This window comes from Poromitra crassiceps (genome assembly GCF_964638095.1).
Source record: "Poromitra crassiceps genome assembly, chromosome: 15".
NCBI classification, from domain to species: Eukaryota; Metazoa; Chordata; class Actinopteri; order Beryciformes; family Melamphaidae; genus Poromitra; species Poromitra crassiceps.
Window position 1 is genome coordinate 31,138,906 of NC_139634.1, and position 25,628 is coordinate 31,164,533.

General features: G+C 42.2%; 2 protein-coding genes across 2 annotated transcripts; both read left to right on the plus strand.

Annotated features, from left to right (window-relative positions):
• The first annotated feature begins 299 nt into the window (after window positions 1-299).
• Window positions 300-18,297, plus strand: LOC310790543 (atlastin-3-like). The gene is made up of 14 exons (XM_083652239.1): window positions 300-416; window positions 1,547-1,768; window positions 5,536-5,670; window positions 6,313-6,417; window positions 6,499-6,549; window positions 6,754-6,810; window positions 6,941-7,033; window positions 7,184-7,322; window positions 7,433-7,560; window positions 7,643-7,699; window positions 7,826-7,897; window positions 10,374-10,565; window positions 11,209-11,448; window positions 14,161-18,297. The coding sequence occupies exons 2-14, from the start codon at window positions 1,565-1,567 to the stop codon at window positions 14,221-14,223; spliced, it is 1,536 nt and encodes a 511-aa protein (XP_083508365.1). The 5' UTR covers window positions 300-416; window positions 1,547-1,564; the 3' UTR covers window positions 14,224-18,297.
• A 1,553-nt stretch (window positions 18,298-19,850) lies between these two features.
• On the plus strand, window positions 19,851-25,424 carry cfl1 (cofilin 1). The gene is made up of 4 exons (XM_083652262.1): window positions 19,851-19,959; window positions 23,332-23,642; window positions 23,734-23,810; window positions 24,437-25,424. Exons 1-4 carry the CDS (start codon window positions 19,957-19,959, stop codon window positions 24,547-24,549), a joined length of 504 nt encoding a protein of 167 aa, XP_083508388.1. The 5' UTR covers window positions 19,851-19,956; the 3' UTR covers window positions 24,550-25,424.
• The last annotated feature ends 204 nt before the right edge of the window (window positions 25,425-25,628 follow it).

Below are 25,628 nucleotides of genomic sequence, written 5' to 3' on the forward strand. Positions count from 1 at the left end.
CCTGTTTAGTCTCTTCTATTCGCTCAAAACATTTCAAATAGAATGTTAAAACAATGAGTGCAATTGTAGTGATGCATGTAAACAATGGATGTATTAAAGTACCACCTGTCACCTGTTTTACATTACATTTGGGAAGTTCCGCATTCGTAACTCTACAAGAAAAACTACATTTCCCATTACGCTAGGGCAGCCTTTGGTATTTTGGGAAATGTCGTTCATAAACTGCCCAAAATACAAGCAGGAAACTACACGAAAACTACACTTCCTACACGACATTGCACAGGAACCAGATGGAAGCTTTCGAGTTTCGCAGTGGAAAAAAGTTCTCATGTTTTCATGTCAAGCAGTTTAGCTAGCTAGCGTTAACTGTCATTTCTCCAACTCCTTGTGAGGAAGGCGTTTGTTGGATACCAAAGGTAAATAGTTATGAAATAGTAGAAAGTCAAACGTTATAGCTTTGCTTTGGGTTGGTTTTAATCATCACACTCGTTCTCCTTAACCAGCGTCAACTAGCTTTGAACAGTGCATGTGTTAAGCCAATAGCTTGCTGATTAGCATTACAAAATGTAGCGTTATATACGGTATTTTAATTTTAATGAACGTTAGCTTGCTGAATATCTAATATAGTCGCGTCAATTTCCTTCATTAGCTAACGTAAACATTTGTGTTTGGCTAACGCTGAGCTGGGTTGGCTGCATTTACAATGAATCTCGCTGTTAAGAAGACAATAGCAATAAAATTAACGTTAGGCAACTTTTAGGCAATGTGGTGCTTCCACTTAAGCAAGGTGTAGCCATATTGCAAAACATTGTTTGGTTTCATACGTAGTAGAGTTTCTCTCTTTTTATGCAGCACCCATCTGTCAGGGGTCGTCCCTATGTTCGCCGCTTTTCCCAAATAGGGTCCTATGTTTCCCTGGGAGAGGTTAGGTTTTGGGTTAGGGTCTGGGGGAGGTTAGGTTTAGGCGTGGGGGGTGGGAGAGGTTAGGTTTTGGGTTAGGGTCTGGGGGAGGTTAGGTTTAGGGTTAGTGAAAAACGGGGAATATAGAACCCGGGGAACATAGACATGATCCCATCTGTCAAACACTCATCGCAGAGAAATGCATGGCATGCCATTATGTGAACCGCCCGAACCGCCACACCTTAGCTGTGAACACCTACATACCGTAATCTGTGCTGCTGTTTTTTGGAGAGAGAAAACTTTGCGTTTAACCACCAATTTCAGTCATACAGTAAGCATCTCCCTGTCTACTCATCATGGGAAAGGACCACCTCTCTAGGCAACAACAATGAAGTCCATTGAAAGAGCTGTGTGGTTGAGAGCATGCTATATCCAGTAGCTGCTGGGGGCCTAGCACCCCACAGTCAGCTTTACACAGAGCTAAACATTGTCTCTGATCAAATGCTCTGTGCATGTGTAATTTTCCAGTAGGCGGGCCCGAAATGATATTCACTGTCAGAGGTCTATCAACTTTGATATCCGGTTGATGTGAGTGTGAGCCCAGCATAACTAACATTCAGCTATTCTTTTTTTGTGATATCCACAGGGACCAATACCTCTAAGTATGGGGAGCGACCCGGGCCCAGTTCAAATTGTTACAGTGTGCAGGGAGGAACATAACTTTGCCTTGGACACGGAGGCTTTGGCACGAGTTTTGTTGGCCCCTGAGGTCCGAGACAAGCATGTGGTGGTGCTCTCTGTGGCTGGAGCCTTCCGAAAGGGGAAGAGCTTCCTGCTTGACTTCATGCTCCGTTACATGTACAGGAAGGTGAGTTGCACTGTAATTATGATCAGTGAGCCCCCCCATCCACCTTCTCCTCCACCAGTGGTGCGCACAGACATTTTGTTTGGTGGGGGGCAGGTGCTCTAGTGGGAAAAAAGGGCACTCTTCTCATAATTAAAAATAGTTACATACAGTCAGGCCTGGATTAACACAGTGCGGTGCCCGAGGGTCACCACACTTGAAGTGCTCCCCTCCTTCCACTTTACATGTTAAAAACATGAATTTGGCTATGGCAATAAAGACCACAGCCTTGCATGAACTTATTGCTAAAGTAAGAGGAGAACATTTTCCAAGGACCCCCTCATAATCGTAACACAGATTAAGCACGCATTGTATCGAGTGGAGTACAATCTCACCACACTATAGTTGGAGAGAGGATCGCGGCGCATGAGCCCACGAGCTGCGTCTGCGGTCTTGAGGAAAAACCGACGAGGTACGGCAGAAATGAGCGATGAGGAGGAGGAGGAGGGGAAGGAGGACAACGATGAGGCACTGTAGGCTAGAAAGGAGCGCATTCTGGTTCTAGTATGATCTGAACAGAGACACCTTCACTCCATCTGTACACATTCTTCTTCACAGTCTATCATTACAGACACAACCCTAAGACACAATGTACTAACAAAAAAACTGAACTAAAACTAAACTTAAAAAAAAAAAAAACATATACAGCGAGGTCAAGTTTCGAAAAATGGTCTCACTACAATGAAATAGATACTGTGGGGACTAACATCATCACACATTAATATGATTGGTCTCATTGAATTCAGGAGAGTCCCAGTTCTCCAGACATACCCAATTGATGTATTTCCAAGACTGTTTAGGGACCCCGATATGCAGAAATATTCAAATGGAATAGGCGAAAATAACACATTTATACTGCATGATTTTAATTTTTTTTAATTTTTGGTGTATGCCAAGAAACTGCATGGGATTAGCATAAAGCGTGCATGTCTGTAAAGGGGAGACTTGTGGGTACCCATAGAACCCATTCTTATTCAGATATCCTGAGGTGAGAGGTCATTGGACCCCTTTGAAAATGCCGACAAGCTAGCTAGCATAACATGGTTGGTACCAATTGATGCCTTAGGTCTTCTAGATTCATATTCATACCAGACACTTCACTAGCTTTAAAAAATGAGCCCGTGGGGCATCCTGGTGGCTCACCTGGGAGAGCGCGTACCACAAAGGCTTAGTCCTTCGGGCCGACCCGGGTTCGAATCCGACCCGTGGCCACATGCCATCCCCTCTCTCCCTGCCCATCTTTCCTGTCTGCCTGTCGTCCTATCTAATAAAGGCAAAATGCCCCCAAAATAATCTTTAAAAATGAACCCACTAGAGCCTCTGAAAGACAATATCGGCCATATAATATATAAGTATAATAGTGTCTTGCAAAAAGGGCACTTATCAGTCAAAGGCCAGAAGAGCAGGTGCTTGCCTTGGGGTTTATCTTTGCACGTCCCTGTCCTCCACACAACATATCTTGAGCTCCATATCAGTTCACAAATACTCAGAGGCCTTTGTCTCAGACTCAGAAGTGGCCAGCATGATTGATTAATAGGTGTCTAGAGCAGGAGTAGGCTAGACCTGGCTGAAGTGTGCTAATCAGTGAAATCACTTGGGTGTAGCCTTTGGCTGGCATGAACACCTGGCAGACTCCTGGCACTCCATGGCACACGGTTGCCCAACCCTGCTCAAGATAATTTTTTCCAACACTCCATCTGATTTGACTGATTCACTGAACAGGAAATGATATCAGAGTATTAAGTTCTATTGTTAATGATCAGAATCAATAGTGGGAATTTCTGCCTTCAAATGGGGAAGAAATTCTACTGCAAATTATATAATTCGGGGTGTTTTGAAGTACATGGGCATGATTGGATAATGTCACTCAATATGTCACCAATCTGGGAATCCATTCGTAAAAAATAAATGTATATACCGTAAATTCCGGACTATAAGCCGCACCGGTGTATAAGCCGCACCTGCAAAGTTGACTATTTTTTTCTTATATAAGCCGCACCGGACTATAAGCCGCGGGTGTTTTAATGTTTTTTTTTTTTTTTTTTTTTTTTTTTGTGTTTTAATGTTTAATTACCATATGTAAGGGTTCATGCACAGAGGGGATTGTCGGGAAAGAGATGGCTGTTTGAGGAAGCTCCCATTTATTAACTCATTGAGTGCCAGCCACTTTTGGAGAACGGACGCTCCCAGTGCCAGAGTTTCAGAGCGTTTTAACTTTTCAGTGATTTCTCGAGGCCCACAGAATATTGTGTGATATTACTATGTAAACACTGAACACGCACAAAGAACGATGAGACTCTATTCTATCATCTGCAAAAAAAAGTTTATTGATCCCATTTTCCGTTCTTTAGTTATGAGCCGGAGAAGATAGCTTGATTCATCCAAAAACAGCAATTTTTTTCTAGAAGCTGAGATAATTGGCCTTTTGTGAAATTAAAAATTTCAAGCACATCACTGACTCTGAAGCTAATCTTTTCTAATGTAGTCACACCTCAAAAATAATTTCCTTCAATAAAACAGTGAAGGCCAGGGAATTTTGTTTGGCAGAATAATATTTTTAGCTACAACCAGCAGCGCTGGCCCCTGCGTGCGCTGCTGGTTGCAGCTTCTTGCTGGTCTTGATTTGCTGCTAGTGGGCATCGGATATTCTGGCTTGCGTTTGTCAATCCTGTCCTGCTGCCTGGGTCTGTCTGGGTGTTGCGTGCTGCTCTGCGTGCCCCCCCCCCCCCCGCCCCGCCCCGCCTCGCCTCGCCTCAACTGCACACTCCTCCTCCTGTCTGTGGTGGCTCTCTGCTGAGTTTGCTGTGCGCACAGTGAAGGGTGAACATCCAGCTTTTTTACAGCGTTCCGCGTGTGTTTGTCACCGGCTCCTATGCTTCCAGTTGAGAATAATAAACAACTCCACGGTGTGGATGTGTGGATGTGCTGTTGCAACCGACACGGAGTGGCTCAATTGTGGGAGCAGATTGGCTGCTGCAGGCACAGCTGCAGTAACGTGCTTCAGCATATCGATGCATACGGATGCGATGCGATTTCCGTTTCCATAACGACTTCTTCTTTGTTTTTTCCTTGCCTTTCTGTTATGTGGAGAGCACTGTCGCCACCTAAGGGTTCTGTAAAATAGGTTATAGACCTCCAATAGCTACAATAGTTGTACCAGAGATGTATCAGGGATTGATCCACGTCCCACCGTCAAAAAACGCAATTGACGACAATCGTCGTCTTTGGCACTCTACGTCAGTATTTGAATTGACGACAGCTGTCGTCATTGGCATTCAATGAGTTAACATTTCAACAAAACAACATAACACAACACCACCTGTGTTGTTATTTACAGTGCACACAGTGTCATACAGTGTCATACAGTGTGGTGAAAAGAGGGCAAGAGAGGAAATTAAAACAGAAGTGGATTTATAGTTAGAAAGAGTGCTAAAAAAGAGATTTTTTTTTTTTTTTTTTTTTTTTTTTTTGGTTGAAAAAATCCATAGATAAGCCGCACCGTTATATAAGCCGCAGGGGCCAAAAAAGGCCAAAAAACGGGAAAAAAGGTGCGGCTTATAGTCCGGAATTTACGGTATATGTTTCAATACCTGAATAACCGGAACCAGATCTCAACTCGCCCCTTTATGCTAATTTTACAGGGTCGTTGCGCTGTTGTTACTGTAGCAAAAATCTGTCTTGAGAGATTCATATTCTCCTGACTAGTCTTACCTTAATTTGTATTTCTGCAGGATAATGAAAACTGGCTGGGTCGGGATGATGAGCCCTTGACTGGCTTTTCCTGGAGAGGGGGTTCAGAACCGGAGACAACAGGCATCCAGCTGTGGAGTGAGGTGTTCCTTGTCCAGAAGAGTGATGGAACTGAGGTTACTTTCACATTATGTTTTTAGGATAAAATAACTGAAAAAACTTACCACTGAAATGGCCTTTGAGCAATGACTGCACAATATTTATTGAACCATGTTCAATTTATCAATTAATATTCACATAGAGATTACTTCAGAGGTTCCTTTTCTCACTTGGGCTGTTATCTGATTGTTTCTTCAAAGTAATTCTCTATTCACATTTGATTGACCTTTTCATCTTAAGATTGAGTTTTGCCACAAGTCATTTTAGTCTGTTAGAAATCATTACTCCAAAGAGAAATGTTTTGCTCTTTTGCTCCAAATGAGGGTGGAATTGAGTCAGTCGTTTTACAAAGTAAACAATTCACTCCACAATATTGAAGCAGTCATGTTCATGTTTGATGCTGCCCACATACTTTACACATGTCCTCTTTTGCCCTATAGTTGGCTGAACTCCCCAAATGTAATGCAGATTGTTTTATGCATGGTGAAGTTATACACAACTTTCCTAATTATCTATTTGTCATTTGAAGAGAACTCGCCAAATTCTCAACAAATTACAAAAAAGGCATAAAACAGAAGTAACTTGGACTCACAAATTCACAACCCTAATCGTATACAAAGCCGTTATTTAGAATAATAATGTGTCTCTGTGGTCTGTAGGTGGCCGTGCTATTGATGGACACACAGGGAGCCTTTGATGACCAGTCGACTGTGAAGGACTGTGCCACCATCTTTGCCCTCAGCACCATGACCAGCTCAATGCAGGTGACTGATCTCCTTTGCTATTGTTGGTAACTTTCTTATCTCGTCCTGTAATGTATGCTTATACACTCTCTTTTTTTGTAGATCTATAATCTCTCACAGAACATACAAGAGGATGATCTGCAGCAGCTACAGGTTTGTTTACATCAGTATGGATGGAGAATATCAGGGATGTTTTTAAACATGCTTTTTTTGTCTTAAATAGGAACTACACATGTTTCTTTCTCGTTTTAAGCCATTGTTTTTTTGTCATTGCTTAACATAGCAGGTACTTTTCATGAGTTTCACATCTTACAATCAATTTTGCATGATGGTTGACATTCTACTTCCTCCTCACAGCTGTTCACGGAGTATGGCCGCCTTGCCATGGATGAAATCTTTCTGAAGCCCTTTCAAGTAAGGGAACCACAGCAGTGTGTCAGTTGTTGGCTTGTTTGTGCTCATGTTGGACATGGATCCCTTTTTATTTTGTAATGAATGTGTTACTTTGTGGCACTTGATTTAACACTTTCCTCTCTTCCTATAGTCTTTGATGTTCGTAATCAGGGATTGGAGTTTCCCCTATGAATACACCTACGGAGCGAAAGGGGGCCATGATTTCCTGGATAAACGGTTACAGGTACCAATTCTGTCTTATTGGTGAGGTTGATGTGGCAGAACATACACTTGGACCTCAGCTAGATAGAACTAACAAACATAGTGCTTATTGATACTGATATACCTAAGTTCTATCCTGCAGTTGGGAATTCACCTTGGTGTTGTTTTGAAGGTTAAGGAGTCCCAGCACGAGGAGCTGCAAACAGTGAGGGAGCACATCCACTCTTGCTTCACCGATATTTCGTGCTTCCTGTTGCCCCATCCTGGGCTGAAGGTTGCCACCAGTCCTTCCTTCCAGGGCCAACTTAGCGGTAAGCTTCCCTCCGCCCCGTTTGAGTTCCTTTCAGGACAATATTTAGCAGAATGGCCCCAATACATATGGAGGGTTGTACTAAGATTGATTACGCTTAATGTGTGTCAGATGTGGCGCCAGAGTTCAAAGAGGAGCTGCGGTGCCTGATTCCCACTCTGCTGCACCCCGACAAACTGGCTGCGAAAGAAATTAACGGCAACAAAGTCACTTGCATGGGGCTGCTTGAGTTCTTCAAGGTAAAATCCTCTCCATTCAAGCGCTCATTCTAAAACTGAATAAGGATGTCATTACTTATTATTGTCATATTGGTGCTGACAGGCTTACATCAAGATTTACCAGGGAGAAGACTTACCACACCCAAAGTCCATGCTACAGGTACATGCAGAATTAATATAAGTTTGGGCATGCCACACATGTGTTGCCATTCAATCAAGCATAAGGATATGCATTAACATGACTGTTTCTTATTTAATATTGTCCACATTATGTCTCTCTCACAAGGCAACAGCAGAGGCCAATAATCTGGCAGCAGTGGCAGCAGCTAAAGACCAGTATTACAAGAACATGGAGAAGGTGGGTTCATGATTAGAGAATTTGCATATCATGCTCACTACATGTTGAAGATCGTGAATATGCCTCTTCACTATAGGCCGCCCCGCATGAAGATCAGTGCAACATGCTTAACGAAAACACCTATTGGAGAAGCTTTCCAAATAATGATAAAAGGTTGACAAGTGGCAATGCAAATGTTTTAAAGGGTGAATGTGTTAATTCATCCGCAGGCACATGACATCATTTTAATTATACATTTATGTTTCATGCTTTTCCTGTTTTACCGGTTAAACGATAAAAGGTGCGAACAAGAAGGACCAATAGGCAGGTCATTCCATTACTTCTTGTTTTTCACATGTTTTACTAACATTGGCCAAAGTGCCCAGAAAAGTACAATTTTCAGGGACTATAGATTATTTTATAGACATTTAAAGAAGACTATACAGGCTTGACAAACCAAGATATGGTGTCACTACTTGGTTTTGTAACCTGCCTGCACATCTGAAATCCAAACTCTGTCGCCTGGTCCAGACAGGACTTAAGGTCATGTGAGTTAATCCTCCAGGCCATCCCTCCAGGCCATAGTACAAACCAGTCAGTCAGCACAACTGCAAAAAAAAAAAAAGATCTCTGACCCTTTTCACATTCTCCACTCAGAATATGAGCTACTCCCCTCTGGCAGACAATTTTAAGGTCCCCCTGATACATATTGAACTTATATAAAAACGAATTTGTGCAAGTGTCAATCAAGATGACAAAATTTAATTCAATGCAAAGGCCAATATTTAGGCTGGAGGGTCTGCGGCTGTGCCTCACTGAACTGTCTGAATGTTTACATTGTAGATTTTTCACTATCTTATTGACATAATGTTTCTTTTGTACTGCATGTGAATTGCTTCTAAGAATGGCAGTGTGACAAATTTCCAAATGGGACAATCGCGTTTAAACTGAAACTGATATAAGAATGTAATTGACTGCTGTGGGTGGGACAGAATGCATGTAGAGAAAAATCCATGCTTAGTTATGTGCTTTGTGTGGTCCATGAAAATGCCAAAAATCGTTTTTGTTTTTATTTTAGTGTTATTTAAGTATATGCCATTTTCATGTTGGTTTTTATCAATAGATGAGGGATGATTAGAAATATATCTATACATTCCTGGACCCTCTGTATGTTTGTATGTATAAACTCTGTTCATCACATATCTCGATAACCTTTTCGTCTGATCGACTTCAAACTTGGCGGGTGCGCTGCTAGGGACCCGAGAAAGTGCAGTGTCAAATTTGAATGCAATTTGACCAATCAGAACGCAGCTTTCGCATATCTCAAGAGCCATTTGTCCAATCGACTTCAAACTTGCCGGGTGCGCTGCTTTGGGATCCAAGAAAGTGCAGCGTCTCATTTTGTGCAAATGCGCACTCTTTCTCTCTCACACACACACAAACGCTACAAGATAAGATAAGATAATCCTTTATTAATCCCACAAGAGGGACACTTGCAGTGTCACAGCAGCAGCAAAGGGGATAGTGCAAAAAACAGTAAAAAAAAAATAGACATCAGTAGGCTACAAAAAGCAAGATATGATCAATAAATATGTACACAGTAAACAGGAAAAACAGTCACAGTAAACAGATTGTGTTATTGCACGTCTGCTGGAGGTAGACAGTAAACTGTCTACTGGGAGCAGTGTTGGTTGTAAAGTGTGACTACAACAGGAAGGAAGGACCTACTACAGTATCTCTCTTTCACACACCCTGGGTGAAGCAGCCTGCCACTGAAAGAGCTGCTCAGTGCTGTCAGTGTCCTGCATGGGGTGGGACATTCATCAGGGATGATAGCTTGAGCATCATTATTTTCCAACCACCACCACCTCTACTGGGTCAAGGGGGCAACCCAGGACAGAGCTGGCCTCCTCAACCAGCCAGTTCCATCTCATCTCAGCCATGGTTACGGCAGGTGTATTGCTCAGGAAGACTTAAAGAAGTGCAGTTTGCGGTTCGCAAAGAAAGCTGCACGCAGGAATACCAGAGGCCACACATGGGCCCGGGCATGGTTTGAACGGGCAATGCACTGGGGGAAGTTAATGTAATCATGACTGCAAACTAGGGGTGTCACGATACACTCACTTCATGATACGATACACGATATTGGGTTCACGATAACGATACGATACAATATTTTAACAATATTTTTTTGCGATCGATTTGTAAGTTGAGGGGGCATCCGCCACGCTAATTTGAGTAATTTCACCATTTTCATCCTCCGTGTCTGTAACGTCCCTCATCTGTTCAAACAAAGCAATGAAAAGGAGAGCGAGCATGCAATCAGATGCAGATCAGTGCCACCATGTTCAGCTTCTTTTTCTCGCGATATGAGATTTCATCTCAACGATACATATTGTCACGTTTTGATATCGCTATATATTGTGGGACGATATATTGTGACATCCCTACTGCAAACCCTTTCTCACATGTCTTTCTCTCTGTTGTTCTGTTTAAGGTTTGTGGGGGAGATCTGCCCTACGTGGCTCCTGACTCTCTAGAGGAGAAGCACCACTTTTTCTTCCGAGAGTCTCTTCACACCTTTTCCTCCACCAAGAAGATGGGCGGACAGGAGTTTTGTGACCGTTACCAAGCACAGCTGGAAGCAGAGCTCGTGGAAATGTGTCAGTCTTTCAGCAAGCACAATGAGGTAAGAGTCTGTCCCACAGACAATGTCATTGCTGATGGTAAATGTTCTTCAGTGGTGTTAATACAACATCAAAATGCTTTCTATATTTCATTCATTGTATTCAATAAAACAAAAATTATTTTCCCACTTTGAATGATCGTATTCATGAATGATTATTCCATAATATATCAGGGTATCCATCCGCGGGGTCTTGAAAAGTATTAAAAGTTGATCAATCAATTTGGCGAAAATTAAGACCCTAAAAAGTATTAAAAAGTCTTAATTGCCATGTGAGAGGTGTTAAATGTTGTAGCTATTGTGCTGATGGTTTTAAATGAGCATATGATATCGTCCCATATCGATCGCAGACCCCTGAATGGAACCGATATCGTATCGTGGTAGACTTTGTGATATCGGAAAATATTGTATCGTTGTCCAAAGAATCTATATAATATTGTATCGTGATGAAACTTGTGATTTACACGCCTATCGTTGATGTGACGAAAATGGCGTTGATGTCTTGAAAAAGTATTTAAAAAGGTCTTAAAAGGTATTGAATTAAACTTCAACATCCCTGCATATACCCTGTATATGCATGGCTGTTTTTGCTAAATATATAGTTTGAGTATTCTAATGGGCTTTTCTCTCTTTATTCTTTTAAAAGTCAAAAAATGTCTTCAGTGCATTCCGGACCCCCGCCGTGCTGTTTGTCCTCGTGTGCCTCCTGTACGTGCTGTCGGGCGTGTTGCTCTTCATTGGGATGACTACCGTCGCTGTGGCATGCGACTGTGTTCTGGGCATCGCCATGGTCGCTATGCTGACCTGGGCCTTCATCCGCTACTCTGGTCGGTACCGTGGTGTGGGAGGAGCCATCGACCAGGCTGCGGGCGTTCTCCTGGAGCAGGTGAGACTGACGGGGCGGTAGTTAGTTTGTTAGATAGTGTGTTACATATTAGAGTCAAGGCATTGTTAATTTGGGGGGTATGGTGGTGCAGTGGTAAGCGCTGTCGCCTCACAGCTCGAAGGTCCTGGGTTCGATTCCCACCTGGGACGCTGTGAACGCTGAAGGAATGCGTGCCCATCCGCATGTCCTCGAGTGCCCACTGCCCGGGTGGGGTCATCAAAAGGGCCCTTCTGTGTGGAGTTTGCATGTTCTCCCCCCGTGCCTCCCGTGGGCTTCCTTCATATAGGAACCCCCTTCACCAAAACATGCAATATCCTGGTTGCTAATGTGGTTCCTCCTCTGGTCGTTAAGGAGGCTAACCCTAACCTTAGGCTAACCCTAACCCTAAGAAAAAAGGGCATTGTTAATTTGATGCATACCGGTATACAACTACAAAACTCCACAAGAGGGAGCAAAGGAGACAGGCGAATCAACAGTTGCTCTCACGGTTGAGTAGGAGTGGTCATGGATTGTCACTGTCTGGCTTTTGAGTCTTCAAACAGGCTGAAGAGCAACGAAACCCATTAGTGTTCTGGATGAGTTTCAGGGATTACAGAGAGAACATGCCAGGAGTACCTGTAGTCTAGCAGTGTCTGAAATTCGGTTTTTGACTCGATTATCAATAATTCACCGGCCAACGTAATTGTAATGTATTTTTTCCATGAAAATACTGTATGCACCCAAATTTTTTTAGGGCATTTTCACTTTTTATTAGACAGTTCAAAGTTGAGACAGACCGGAAAGACTGGGACAGAGAGGGGGGACGACATGCAATGAAGGTCTTGGATTGGATTGAATCCTGGAAGTCATGTTTTCTTGACCACTGATTCACCAGAATGCTGCCACTCTAGGTATTTTCAATGCTGTTTTTATGTAGAGAATCAGATGAGGGATGACATCATCATAACATTGTGATGTCATCAGTGATGTCACTCGAGCAATTGCGACATCATCGGTGATGTCACTCGACCAATTGTGATGCCATCAGTGATGTCACTTGAGCAATTGTGATGTCGTCACTCGTCAGTGATGTCACTGGAGTGATTGTGATGTCATCAGTGAATGATGTCATCAGTGATGTCACTCGAGTGATTGTGATGTCATCAGTGAGTGATGTCATCAGTGATCTCAGCCCCACCTCCTGGGAAATGTAGTCTCTAAGTTTTGTACTTTTAAGTATTGGATTACTGTGAGGCACAAAACTTATAGAGACTACATTTCCCAGGAGGTGGGCCCTCTCCCACCAGGGTGCTCATACAGGTGTTCTGCATACAGGCAAGTGAGGCTGATTTCTCCTGCCTGAAAACTTTAAGCTCGATTTGATTGGCCCTTCACACAGACAGACACAGAAAATGGAATCCCTGTCTCACCCACCCCCCTCCAGGGGGCGAGACAAAAATGGTATTTATTAGATCAAATACTAATACTGAATTTATGTATTTATTTAGTCATCGCGTATGGGTATTCAATAGTAACCAAAGGATCGCTCCTCGTGCAAGTAAAATGGCAATTTTCTGTACATAATTTCTAATAAAAGTTTAGCTAAAATAATGTTTATGCATATTTTTCACAGAAGGAGATATAAAAAGGATTTCTGATGTTCGTATTTAAAAACCTATCATTTGACACCATAATCATCAAAATCTCCTGGAGAGTGAAATTATATGGTAAAAATGGCTGAAATGACAGCTATCTTTTAAAATGGCAGCCATTTTGAAATTTACATGGAATAAATCCGTCTTCTCTGTGGTCGTAAATATATGGTTTGATAGCAAGATCATTCATATTGGACAATTCTCCACAAAGTTGGCCTGAAAATATTATTTCCGGGGTGGAAATGGTGGCCATATTGGAAAAATCTTGATTTGTGCATGGCTAAAAGTTTTTTTTATCAAAAGAACAATCCCCAAGGAGTATTTGTGCCAATTTTGGTGCTTCTTTCCACTTGTGAAGGTTTTACATTAAAAGTGCATTTAATCTGCTCCATTATAGATACAGTCAATGTCTTGTCATAGACGCTGGGGTAGCTGGCTGGGGGTGTGGTCAGGGTGGGGTCAATCCTCCTCTTCTCCCCATTCAGCATAGTTAGCATTTAGCTGCTAGCCCAGCCCAGGCAGACGCGATCGGGGATTTAACCCCCGCAGTAAACGCACATCTGAACAGACGTCTATGTATCTGCTCTAGAATCCCCAATCCTGTAGCGCAGAGCCGCAGCATCGTCCTTTGGTGAGTCAGCTCATTGAGATATGTTTTTTTTACCCCACTCGTGCGCCAGCCGTAGTAACATTTTGTGGGCAAATGTCTGCAAATGTAATCAGTGTCATGATGTCAGCCAGTCCTGTAGATGGCAGAAGTGCCATTGGTTCAACTATCTGTGGGGCTGCTTTCCCTGACCTAGGGTCATTTCTAACCAGTGACGGCAACAAAGAATTGGACGTCCTCTGTAAATTGTCATACACACCATCCAGCTGTTTCTAGGCCTTTCTGGGCCTTGTCCAAGTCTATTTTATGTTCTGGGTCCCTGCAGGTTCTAACTGCCTGCCCACTGAAAACTTGAGTCAGACCTCCTGCAGTGCAAAATTTACATCTGTAGATCTGTTGTAAGGAGTGCTTCAGATACGTGCATGATCAGTCTTTGCAGTCAAATTAATGTCCTCCTTTCTCTGTTTTCAGGCCACTGTGGTGATGAACAAGTCAAGAGGGACAGCCCCTGTTGAACAGAAGAAATCCAGCTAGAGGACCTCTGAACCTTCGTAATCTCCATGCAATGCAACCAGCACAAAACACAAGCACACATTCAGCACTAAAGCCTTATCAACAAACATGCAGCAAAACAACACTACAGTGGCACAGGGTAAAATATGATGCCAACTCACCAGCATATCTTCATTATGCAGAATCTTCTGCCGAGTAAAGTTCAGGCTTATGTATATAGAGGTGCGTGGAGTCACTGAGATGGGGAATTATCACTGCCCAGCACCTCTTAATGGTACTTGGTGTCTTACATCGACACTGCCATCCTTTTACACATTTACCATTGGTCTTTAAATGACCCATTGTTTACCTACATATACTGTAGAAACTTTAGGCACAAATACGTTTTGTTTCTTTCTTTTTGTTTCAATTGAAAGCATCTTACTTTGTTGGTAAAGGCCGTTATTCAGTCAGGGATAGTCAGGGTGCTTTTCAGTCAAACAAAGCTTCAGCAGTGTTTACACAGTTTACTATAATATGCTGGCTTTAATGTATGCATATACATCTATACATCTTTACCTTGTGGCCTTAAATACATTCCATTCAGTTTGTTATTTTCCAATACGTGTGATATAAACTAGCATCTCCAGCAGGCCAACTGTCTCTGTTTAGAAAGGAGAAGAGGAAAAGCACTTTCGCCTCACACAGCAGATTTTTTCCAGCTTATTTTGTAACCCGCATGTAACCGGAAAGCAGATGACATGTTGCATTAGTTTGAGAGTTTCAAATGCTTTGCTGTTCATTCCTTGACGGAAATATATTATAGTGTGTAGATTTAGATCATTAGTCTTTGTCTAGTCAAACATAGTGTGTTCTTTAAATTCTTCAAACTCCAAAGATAATACATTATTGGAATAAGTGATAAACATTCAACTCAGTAAAACTGTTGATCAGTCAACCAAAGAGATAGCTTTACGTACCGTATTTGTAGCCTGGTAAACCATCTGGTCATGTGAACTCACATTGTGTTTCCTAACGAAACGGAATGGGAGGTTTTAACCAGGCTACATATATTATATTTGCATATAAACACTTTAAATATGTTTTGGCCCTGTACTCTTATTGCTTTAAATATAAAATAATATAATGTAAAATAGCATCTATGTAGATTTTTTTTTCCCATTATTATGGCAGTAATGGTACTACTATTATTGAGCATATAGTGGAAAATTGCTTTATCACTTTAGCATGCCCTCTGTAAATGGAACAAACAACCAGGACATTGTTCACACATAGACCAGAATACACAAGTTTAAACAGTAGAAACATTCAGTAATCACATTAAAGCAGCTACGAGGAACTTTTAATTTGTTATGGAACAGTCTAAATTGAATACTGCTGCCTCACATCTTGCCTACAACAGCAAATAAGACCACTGGTGAGGAGATTGGCGATTTCTATGCTGTTTTCTAAATGCCTGTGCGCTGGTCAGGCGCATGTCCGTCCTGTGTCACGTCCGTGTGAAACTGGTTGTAATTTTTCTTACGCCCATAAACCAATAACGTCAACCTTATGCAGAAAATAAAACATCAGGAGAGGCCCTGCCTGGCCTGCCATGGCTCGGCCAGCCCGGTGGGGACACCGGGAAAATACTCGGTATTCAGGAAATGCGTTCTTCTTTCCCGGAGAACACTACCACTTTTGTCCACAGGGGCTGCTGAAATCAACACAAAATTAAATTTCCTCATAGCTGCCAGTTTGTACATGGTGCCCCAATTGTATGGAGGCAAAAGCTATTCAGACAGATTTTGATCAAAATTCAATAAAGTAGTATCAGGAAGCTTGCACCTTAAAAAATCAGGGTATTTGAATCGATATCCTATCGTGGCAGACTTTGTGCTATCAGCAAATATCGTATCGTTGCCCACAGAATCTATATACGGTAATATCGTATTGTGATGAAACTTGTGATTTACACCGCTGATGTGACAAAAGTGGCGTTGAGGTCTTAAAATATATCGAAAAGGTCTTAAAAGGTATTGTATTTAACTTCAGGATTCCTATACCCTGAAAATGTGCCAGACTCTTCTTATTTTGAGGGACCATTCCAGGCCTGTGCTGTAAGCTGCGACCAGCAGCTCTATAAGTCGCTCTGTCGGTCGGTCCACAAAAAGTTCACTGCCCTTTAGCGGACACAGTTTTCGCCCTAGGAGGCTCAAATCTGTCAGGGTGGTCATGAGTGTGTGTTCATGCCAATTGGCTAAAGAAATTTGGCATGGAGGTCAAGTGTGTGACTGTAAGTTTGCGTTCATGCCTATTGGCTAAAAGGGGGCGGCAAATTCTGAAATGTAGGGTGTCAGAGGCAGAGTAGGGTGGGCTGCCCCTGCCTTCCTGCATTTAGGAAATTTGCATATAGCTATATTGCGAATTGTTTTTTATGTATGCTTACAAAAATTATTCTTTGGACTCTTGACCTATATCACTGATGGAGAATAGAGTAGCTACATGTCTACCTGACAGCATGTAAAATAATTTCAGCTGTAATATATCTGAACTCTTGAGGCTTTTGCACATCAAGTCCATATTTTTTGTCCAAAATTGTTGCACATTTTAAAGTAAATACGACCGCATGTTGTGTCACTCACATTTACACACCGACTGAAACTTTCGTCCGTCATAAAGTTTTTGGAACAGGTTCGATTTTCTGTGTTTTTCGCGTCCGTCAATAGCCTTTTGCGAGATGTTTGACCCGTGTTTTCAGATGACTGATTAAAAAAACGCATACAAAAAGAACCCGCCCCATGTGTGCAAAAACCTTTACGGTCCAATCTTAACGGTTACCGATTCTCCTTAGAAGTTGTGTTATAGTCTTTAGCTTGTGTGTTTTGTTTGAAGTGCTAAAAACACATATTAACGGTCTTGAGTGTATAAAAACAACTTGCTGACTTGAAACGACATGAACAAATACAAACTGATTTCTTCCCAGTGAAGTGCCCAACTGCCCATTGAAAATTGTGATGAGATATCAAACCATCTTCTAACTGTCACATGCCTGCTGCACAGATTTACCCAATGCATGGACAACTTAAATGTTAATGTAATGGTTATATAACCTTTTACCTATATTACAGAGCAGGAAAATTGTGATTTGGGGGCGATCTGTTACATCCAGTCCACGTTTACATGCAGTCATGCTTTCCATACATCAGAGTGATATAGAGAATTGAGCTGTGGACTGCACAAGGGATTTATTAGCGATTTATTTTCCCTTGCTGGGTAATGCAGGGCCAACTCAAATTTGTTTTAGCATTGGATAAAAGGACTTACACATACCTACACTGACGAAATTGTCTCTGCCTATTCACCTTATGTAGAAGAGACCATCTGGCTTGAAAGGCTAACTCCTAAACCTAGTCTGACTCTTAATGTGATTTAAACTCTGTTTGACCAGGTGAGTCAGACTAGTTTGAGCAGGTAAAACAGCCTGCATTTTGAACAGAAAGTCGTGATACAATGGGTCAAGTGGGCGGGGCTACATAAGGTGAATAATCCAATCACAGAAATGTTGGATTTAGTTTTGGAAAATAAGCCATTAAAATCCTAAGAGACCGTAGCACAGGCATAGCCTACCTGAAAATAGGACTCAAGATTCTGGTGATACATTAGTATGTGACAAGTGACTGGGTGTAAAGTATTTTGATAACATGATGACTTGAATATGAACAGTAATATTCAAACACACCTGTCTACTTAAACCACATTGCATTATATAGTATAGGCTACCTTTACGTCATATGAACACTGGGCCAAGATGTAAAACAGTGTCACTAACTAGAGAAATATGGACAGAAATGCTAAATATATTATCTCTGAGCTTCACTTTGCACATTCCACTTCTGTTCCTTTCCATAAGAGGAGGAAACTTAAATGTTTACTTTTAAAGCATTTAATATTGCACTCCCCCTCCTCTTTGTGCTTTTTTTTGCATATACAGCTCATTCCAAAAGAGAAACAGATGCATGAAATATTATAGCCTACTGCCATTGTATGTTAATCATCTTTTTGCAGGAGTATGGTGGGCTTGATTTGAGAAATGCTGTTTTATAAAGAATAAACAGAGCTTGAGAGAATTGTTTTTATTATTTATTTGTTATGCCTTCTTGCTTTACTTGGTACATTTTAAACAGTATCTAGAATAAACCTACTAAAACTCAATGCAAAGAGGTATAAAACTTAGGTGAGGATATACAGTAGGGTCTTTTAAGGAAAAACAAATGACTACTACAAAAATATGGCTATTTGTCTCTATTGCTGGCTATTGCCTCTTGATGATCACCGAGTGGAGATAGTTACGCATCGGCATCGGCACACAGGTTGATCCACCTGTCCCAAAACCCACCGCTGCTACATGATTATGAAGCTCGTCGACCTGGGCCAGTATGAATGATGAAATGAAGAGCGGCCGCAGCGTCCATTCATTCTCTAGTTCCGCGAATCAGCTCATGCCCATTTCATATGACATTCTTGTCTCTTCTCCTCTCCTCTGTTCTCGCTGCTGCCTGCAGATATACCACTGCGTCTTTCCCCCGTTCTCTGCCTGTATCCCCCTCTCTCTCTCTTCCCGTCTCTCCCTCTCCCTTTCTCTCAACGCGTACTGAAATCTGCTTTAGCGAAATTCGTGTCCCTCGTTTCCTTATATGGTGATCAGCGTCGCGGCCCGCCTTGTAGCGAAGCGCGTGCACCGCCGCCTCTACCATTCGCTTCCATATTTGGAAGTGAGTTCAACAAACCCTGCGGAGGGTGGGGTGAGAGAGAGAGAATGAACGACAGCAGGAGATAATTTCCTCCATCATGGAAACCGCTTTGCGCTTGTCTGCACAATGTCGGTCAAAACAACAGAAGAGGCCACTCTAATGTTTTTTTAATCACATACACACAGCACAGGTCTTTGCATAGTAATTAATAGCAGTTGTGCGCGTATATAAACCAACCCTCAAGATCAGATGCAACGCTCAGATTCATTCACAAGACACAATAATAAGCATAATAGTCATGCATGTAGCATGTAGTCATTCTCTGTAAATTATGACATGAAAAATAAGATCTGACAAAACATCCGTGGAGGTGCCTATTATAGGGCATAGGTATGACATGCTAATTAACATATTCTAGCTCAAATGGTTCTAAACCCCCTTCTGTCATTCAGTTAATTACTTATATTTCCAGTGTGTGTAGGTAGGCTATAGTTTATGCAAATATAATACAAACGCATATTCCCCTCCCAGCTGTATCTCACTTTCCACTTGGTATGCTTGATATATGCACATGCGGGCCGACCACAAGGGAAACGCATAAAATCCTTAGAGGTGACAATGCAATTGGGGGAGAAATCAATGATAAAGACTAGAAAGATAGGAGGTGAAATATTGCAGTAATTCCTCTTATAATACCTGCCTGTGCTCATCAGTTAACACGATTGTTTTGGGAACATCTCATTAATTTGTTTATGTAAACCATCACATTGAAGCAAATTAAAGAACTGATTAGATCACCCCCCGCCCCCCATGTGCGACAAGCGACAAAATAAGTGAATAATTGTACAGGGAAGTCAGGCGATCATGTGTTAATATGCGCTCACGGTCGTGCTCGTGCACCTTATTCAAGGAGCGCGCATCTAGGCGTGTTCACGTTGTGTATCCAGTGCGAGCGAGAGCGACTATTCATCATAGCTCATTCAATTTCTATTCAGACGCCGACCAATTCACATCGACAGCAATGGTAGGTTTAACGTCCTTTTTAACCAATTGTATCTGTGGTTGTTGGTTTTTACTACCTTTTATATACACAATGTCAAGATATGACGAGTTTTCTAAGGATTAGACGTCCGTTTTCAAGATGAGAGTATTGGTTTTAGTATCAAACATGGCAAGCCGGGCCAGTGTTCATGATGCCTGGCTCTGCCGCAGAAGCTGCTAGCGCCTGAGCTAATCGGTTAGCAACTATGGAGTCGTACCGGTGATGTTGGCAGCTAATATTACAAGGCGAAGTCATGGTTTTATTATAACATTTGACTAACTGTTGTATGGTAGTCTTGACAGACGTGTGATAATGTTAAAAGATGGGAGAAATTACCAACGGCCCCAAAACAACTGGCGCCATTTCCTTCCTCTCCCATTTCTCGCCGACAAAAGCCTTTATAAGGGCCTTGACTCTGCCGTCCACTTCGCTGATGTAATGGTTGATTATATTATTCCTAAACGGTAGATGACCGTTAGTTGACTACCACCTGCCGAGGCTCCTCACCTAATATGACTTTGAGGCTGCTCGGCAGGTGCAAAGCCCCGAGGCTAGCGTTCCCAGCAAGTCTAGACTCGGCTAACTAACGGTTTTGCGTTAGCATTAGCCGAGGCAGAAAATGACACCCACACTATGGCTGACGCTAGCTAGACAGCCGTGATTTCCTTGTTCTTTGTCTGCGCACAGCTTCCTCGCTAACATTATTCTGTTCGCTCGCTGTTTGTGTGCGCACACCATTATGTAAAAATGCATCACTTTCAGCTGACGACATACTAAATGTGCGAATATATGGGTTTATGGCCGATGCGCAGTGATACATGAAAGTGTGAATTGACAGCGGATGCTACATTTGATCAGGGTTTTGCCTTATATAGCAAGCTAGCGCACATGTGCCTGTGCTGCATTCATGGCCCCACCCTGAATTTGGTGCAAAGACCATTTTGTTGTTGCTGTATTCGAGGTTGTGCCATTACATTTTTAATTTGTTGCCATTTCCATCGGCATTTTCTCGTGATTTTCGGATGTGGCAAATATTCTAAATCTAAAGGATGTCACCAATATGTTAACGTCAACTTAGGTCGTTGAGTCTGGTAGCTGAAGCTAACGGGCCGCTATTCTGTTCTTCCTGGTTCCTACTACGCATCTAATTTGTACACCGGTTAAACGCACCACATACGTCACACGACAGACTTGGTTAACATTAGCCGTTTGAATGATAAATGCATTTATTCGTACATCATCCAACATGAAGGCATGCGGACTCCATCTCAATATCTGAGATTCCCCGAATATGCGTTATTTTCCCCCTGTCACTGCAATACGAAACAAATCTAATTCATAGATCCATCAATCTTAATTGAGCTGAGCCGTTTGTAACATCCAGCTATCTTATTGTGTGTTTCATTTCACTGCGGTAACTGCACCGTTAACAATCGGGCCATGCATATTTTTTCTTGGGGCATGGGGACAGGGCTTGCAGAAATATTTTTTGTTAAAAATCTGGATGGGGAAAATATTACTGGTGTGAGTTTGGGCAACTCAGGCCAAGGCGATAGGGATGATTGCAGTAACCACAAGCAGGCGAGAACACAATACAAAACCATTTCCGGGTGCTTATTTGCGTGCGTGACAATGATGTGAATATTATGTTGTGCATCAGCTGGCACTGAATAATGACTAGTCTAATTCTATGATAATGGTATGAGGCCTAGTACATACTTGAATGTTCCCCTAAAGAACTCGAGACTGCCTTGTGCTCTTGCTACATTTGTGTTCTGGTCAATTTAGATTTTAATGTGAACCTTGACTTCTGCTAACACTTCGTTGCTTTGTGGCAGGAAGAAAAAAGATCTCTGGTGAAGATTAGATAAGATGAAAGTTCCGTAATATGGGGAAGCTGGGCAGTTGCAACATCAAACAAGACGATTGTAAATTGGGATTACCCATGCAACGGATAATTCCAGAACTAGAGCAAGTTACTGAGACAAAGAAAATTATCTATGCAGAGTATGTATGATCTGGAAATATGCCCAAATGAATATATATATATATGAGGTGAAACGTAAAAATATAAATGTGTAGAACTATGCAAAGGACGTGGGAATATACTAGAAACACGTGAATTTACAGTAAATGTATGATGTGCAAAAGGTGCCTTTCACATTAGCTAGTTTAAGAGGCTATACATTATGTACAGCCAGTGTGTACTGTAGTAGGACCCGGTTGAAGCTGTGAAGTGCAGCAACATCACCCACGTCGTCCTGAGGCTGGGCTTCCTGGCGGAGAGCCTAAACGCAGTCAGAAGACCTGACTGAATGAATTTATGGGGCAGCTGTGAGTCAGGGATGTGACTTGTAATTTATTTCAACAGAAGAGCCATTGTCTGACAGCAGCCTGGGCTCTCGACACTTAATTCCTGGCCTCACACTCGCCCACATGGCCCCCTCTGTGGCAGGGCTACGTGGCATGAATCATCTCACATGTAATCTGTTATGACTGGCTGGGTGACATCTCTTATGTCATATTTTCTACCAGCTGACCCTGGCCTATTCAGAAACTCCTGAGACACACCTGTTGCCTTGCCTTGTTTCGCACCCCCAAATGAACTTTGGTGGTGTTGTTGGCATAACCTTTGATGGATGGGATGGTCGGTTTACTTTCTGTTCTGCTTTGTTGGAGCCAGACCGTAAATAAACGCCGTGAATGCTATTATAAGGCTTCACGGATTAAATCGCAGCGTTGATTTCATTTGGACTTTGCCGTCATCATGGTAGGCACTTACATCATTTGCTGATTGCGTTCGCCAGCTTAGCCCCCCCCCCACACACACACACACACAGACACCGTTGCTAACAACTGGTTACAGCCACACCTTGCGTTTCAATTCCCCTTATCAGTTGCCCTTGTAAGGAGCATTCCTACTGTGTGTGATAGTCACATGGCCTTCTCAGGCCCTTCTTCAATTTCCTGGTGTCACTGTTTGCTGTGTTTGTTCCTCATCACTTCTGGCTAGTTGGGCAACACAGTGAGGGAGAAGGAGAAGTCTGCTTCCACAATGCATGTAGATGTTGCCCATTAAAAAGATCGCTTAGCTCTTAGCTAATATACGGTAATCATGATGGAATTTGTATTTTTCTGAAAATTGGATGCATAGATTGCGAGCTTGTCTGTTGAATAACAACTTTTATACATTATTAAAAGAAAAAGGCCAATTTTAAACATTAAGATTCGGCCTATTTATTACTCTGGCATCATGTGAAGCTTACAGAATCGTAAGCCGTTGCTGTAATGGCAGCCACCGTAGTAAACTGTCAATATGTTTGACTGCAAGTTAATGGCTCCGTCTCCATGCAGGCCTCCGGGGTGAAAGTGACAGATGAAGTGGTCGAAGTCTTCAATGCCATGAAGGTGCGCAAGGCGCAGGCGAATGAGGATGAGAAGAAGAAGAGGAAGAAGGCCGTTATGTTCTGCCTGAGCAAGGACAACCAGAACATCGTTCTGGAGGATGGCAAGGAGATCCTCCTGGGAGACTTGGGCGTCACCGTCGAGGACCCCTACCTGCACTTTGTAAAAATGCTGCCCCCAGATGACTGCCGCTATGCCCTCTATGACGCTACCTATGAGACAAAGGAGACCAAGAAGGAGGACCTGGTCTTCATCTTCTGGTGAGGACAGGGCCCTTTGGCAGTTGGGGCAGCGATTATCAGTTTGTCTGAGCAAGATGATAAAAAGTTAACATTTCTCTCTGTGTCTTAGGGCCCCAGAATCTGCCCCCTTGAAGAGCAAGATGATCTACGCCAGCTCAAAAGATGCTATCAAAAAGAAATTCACAGGTGAGTTGCAGATTTATAGTTTTGGTTTCATTGTCGAATGAGTGGCGATTTAGAGTGAAAGGTTAACTGATTACGTGACTGCTAGATGGGCAATGGAGGAGACTTGAGAGGTGAATCCAAAAAGGGGTTTGATTAAGATTTTGGTGTGCAGAACAAAACAAAAAATCTAATAGTAGTTAGAATGATGGGGGGGGGGGGGTGAAATCAAAATGGTAAATTGTGCATAAATTTACTAATCACATAATTGTTCAAATGTGTGTACATCATTTTTAAATGATGGCCGCTCAAATCACTTTAGAGAACTTTAAAATTCATGGGCAGTAACTGCACTTATTTACCTGTTCTGCTGTACCTACTCAACAGCTGCAGCACCTACTCAACAGCTTTTATAGATATTTTACACATATTTCCAGATTGTATGAATTTGAAATGTGATTGTGACCTTGGGTTTGGTTATGTCAATATGGAACCTACAAGCCTTCTGACCTCTGACTTCCACTTGTCAGCATGTCCCTGCTCCTTTAGTCAGTTGCCTATGATGATCTCAGGATTAATGCTCTTTTCCCCCTTTTCTTACAGTACATGCGCAGAATGCATGTATTCACGATTATCCTTTTTAATTTCAGGTATCAAGCATGAGTGGCAGGTGAACGGTTTGGAGGACATCAAAGATCGGCGCACGCTTGCTGATAAGCTTGGCGGTTCATCGGTAATCACCCTTGAAGGAAGCCCTCTATAAATTTTGCCCCAGGCTTCAACCGAGGCCTTCCAGACATGTGTTGGGTTTAGCTGTTCATTCCCGTATGGTTTGGTGGAGGGGCATAAGCAGAACCAGGATCATTTGCAGGACTCTTCGGGAGGGATATTGTGGGTGGGGGTGGGGCAAAGTGACAGTTAAAAAAACAAAATAAATCCACAACTGCAGACTGTCATTCCTGTTCACGCAACATAATGAATATGAACAAAACACACAAAGGAAAAAAAATAAAGATACAACTGAGGAAGGATGATGAAATTAAAAAAAATAATAAATACACTTAATGTAAATGTTTAAGGACAGGGTTTTGTTCTTTCTGAGTTCCATTTGAATGATTGCAGAGAAAGGGACAGGCAACAACTGTTACAATTCCAACTACTATTGAATACTGAAAAATATTGTTCCAACTACCTTTTTTTGCCAAACTTCTAGTTAAGTTTTGTAAGTGTGTGTAGTTGAGACTAGGTGTAGTATAAACCAATTCACTCTTGATTGCACAAGATGTATCAAAACCTTCTCTGGGGGAACACGGTTAAATATATATTTTGTTTTCTTTTTTTGTGTTTGGTTCTTTTATTTCATTTTATTTTTTATTTGAACATGCAAATTCCAAAACTTGAGTGATTCCATTTTTATTTGCAGTTCTCATTCAAAACAATGGCATTTAATGTAGTAAACAGACACATTCCTTGTACTCGTTAAAACCAGGATCTGGTCGGTAAAAACTTTGGACGGTCTTCTGAAGGTCATATGAAAGCGGTGTATATGAAGGACCTGCGTTGAGAGCTAAGACTGAATATTGAATGATGGATGTTTTGTATCGTCTCCTTATCTCTAATAAAAGGCACTAAACTACTGACTCGTCTTGCTCTTTTTCCACTCCTTTATTTTGTGCAGTGTAACAACTACAGGAAATCAGTAGCCATTTAGCCTGCTTTATATTTTAATCAGATTCTTTGATTTGGTAACTTCATGTCATACTGAGTGGGTGGGGCTTCAAAGGTCTGGACCCAGGCTGCCTGGATCACATATCTGTCTCATGGTTTGGTGGGTGGTTGGTT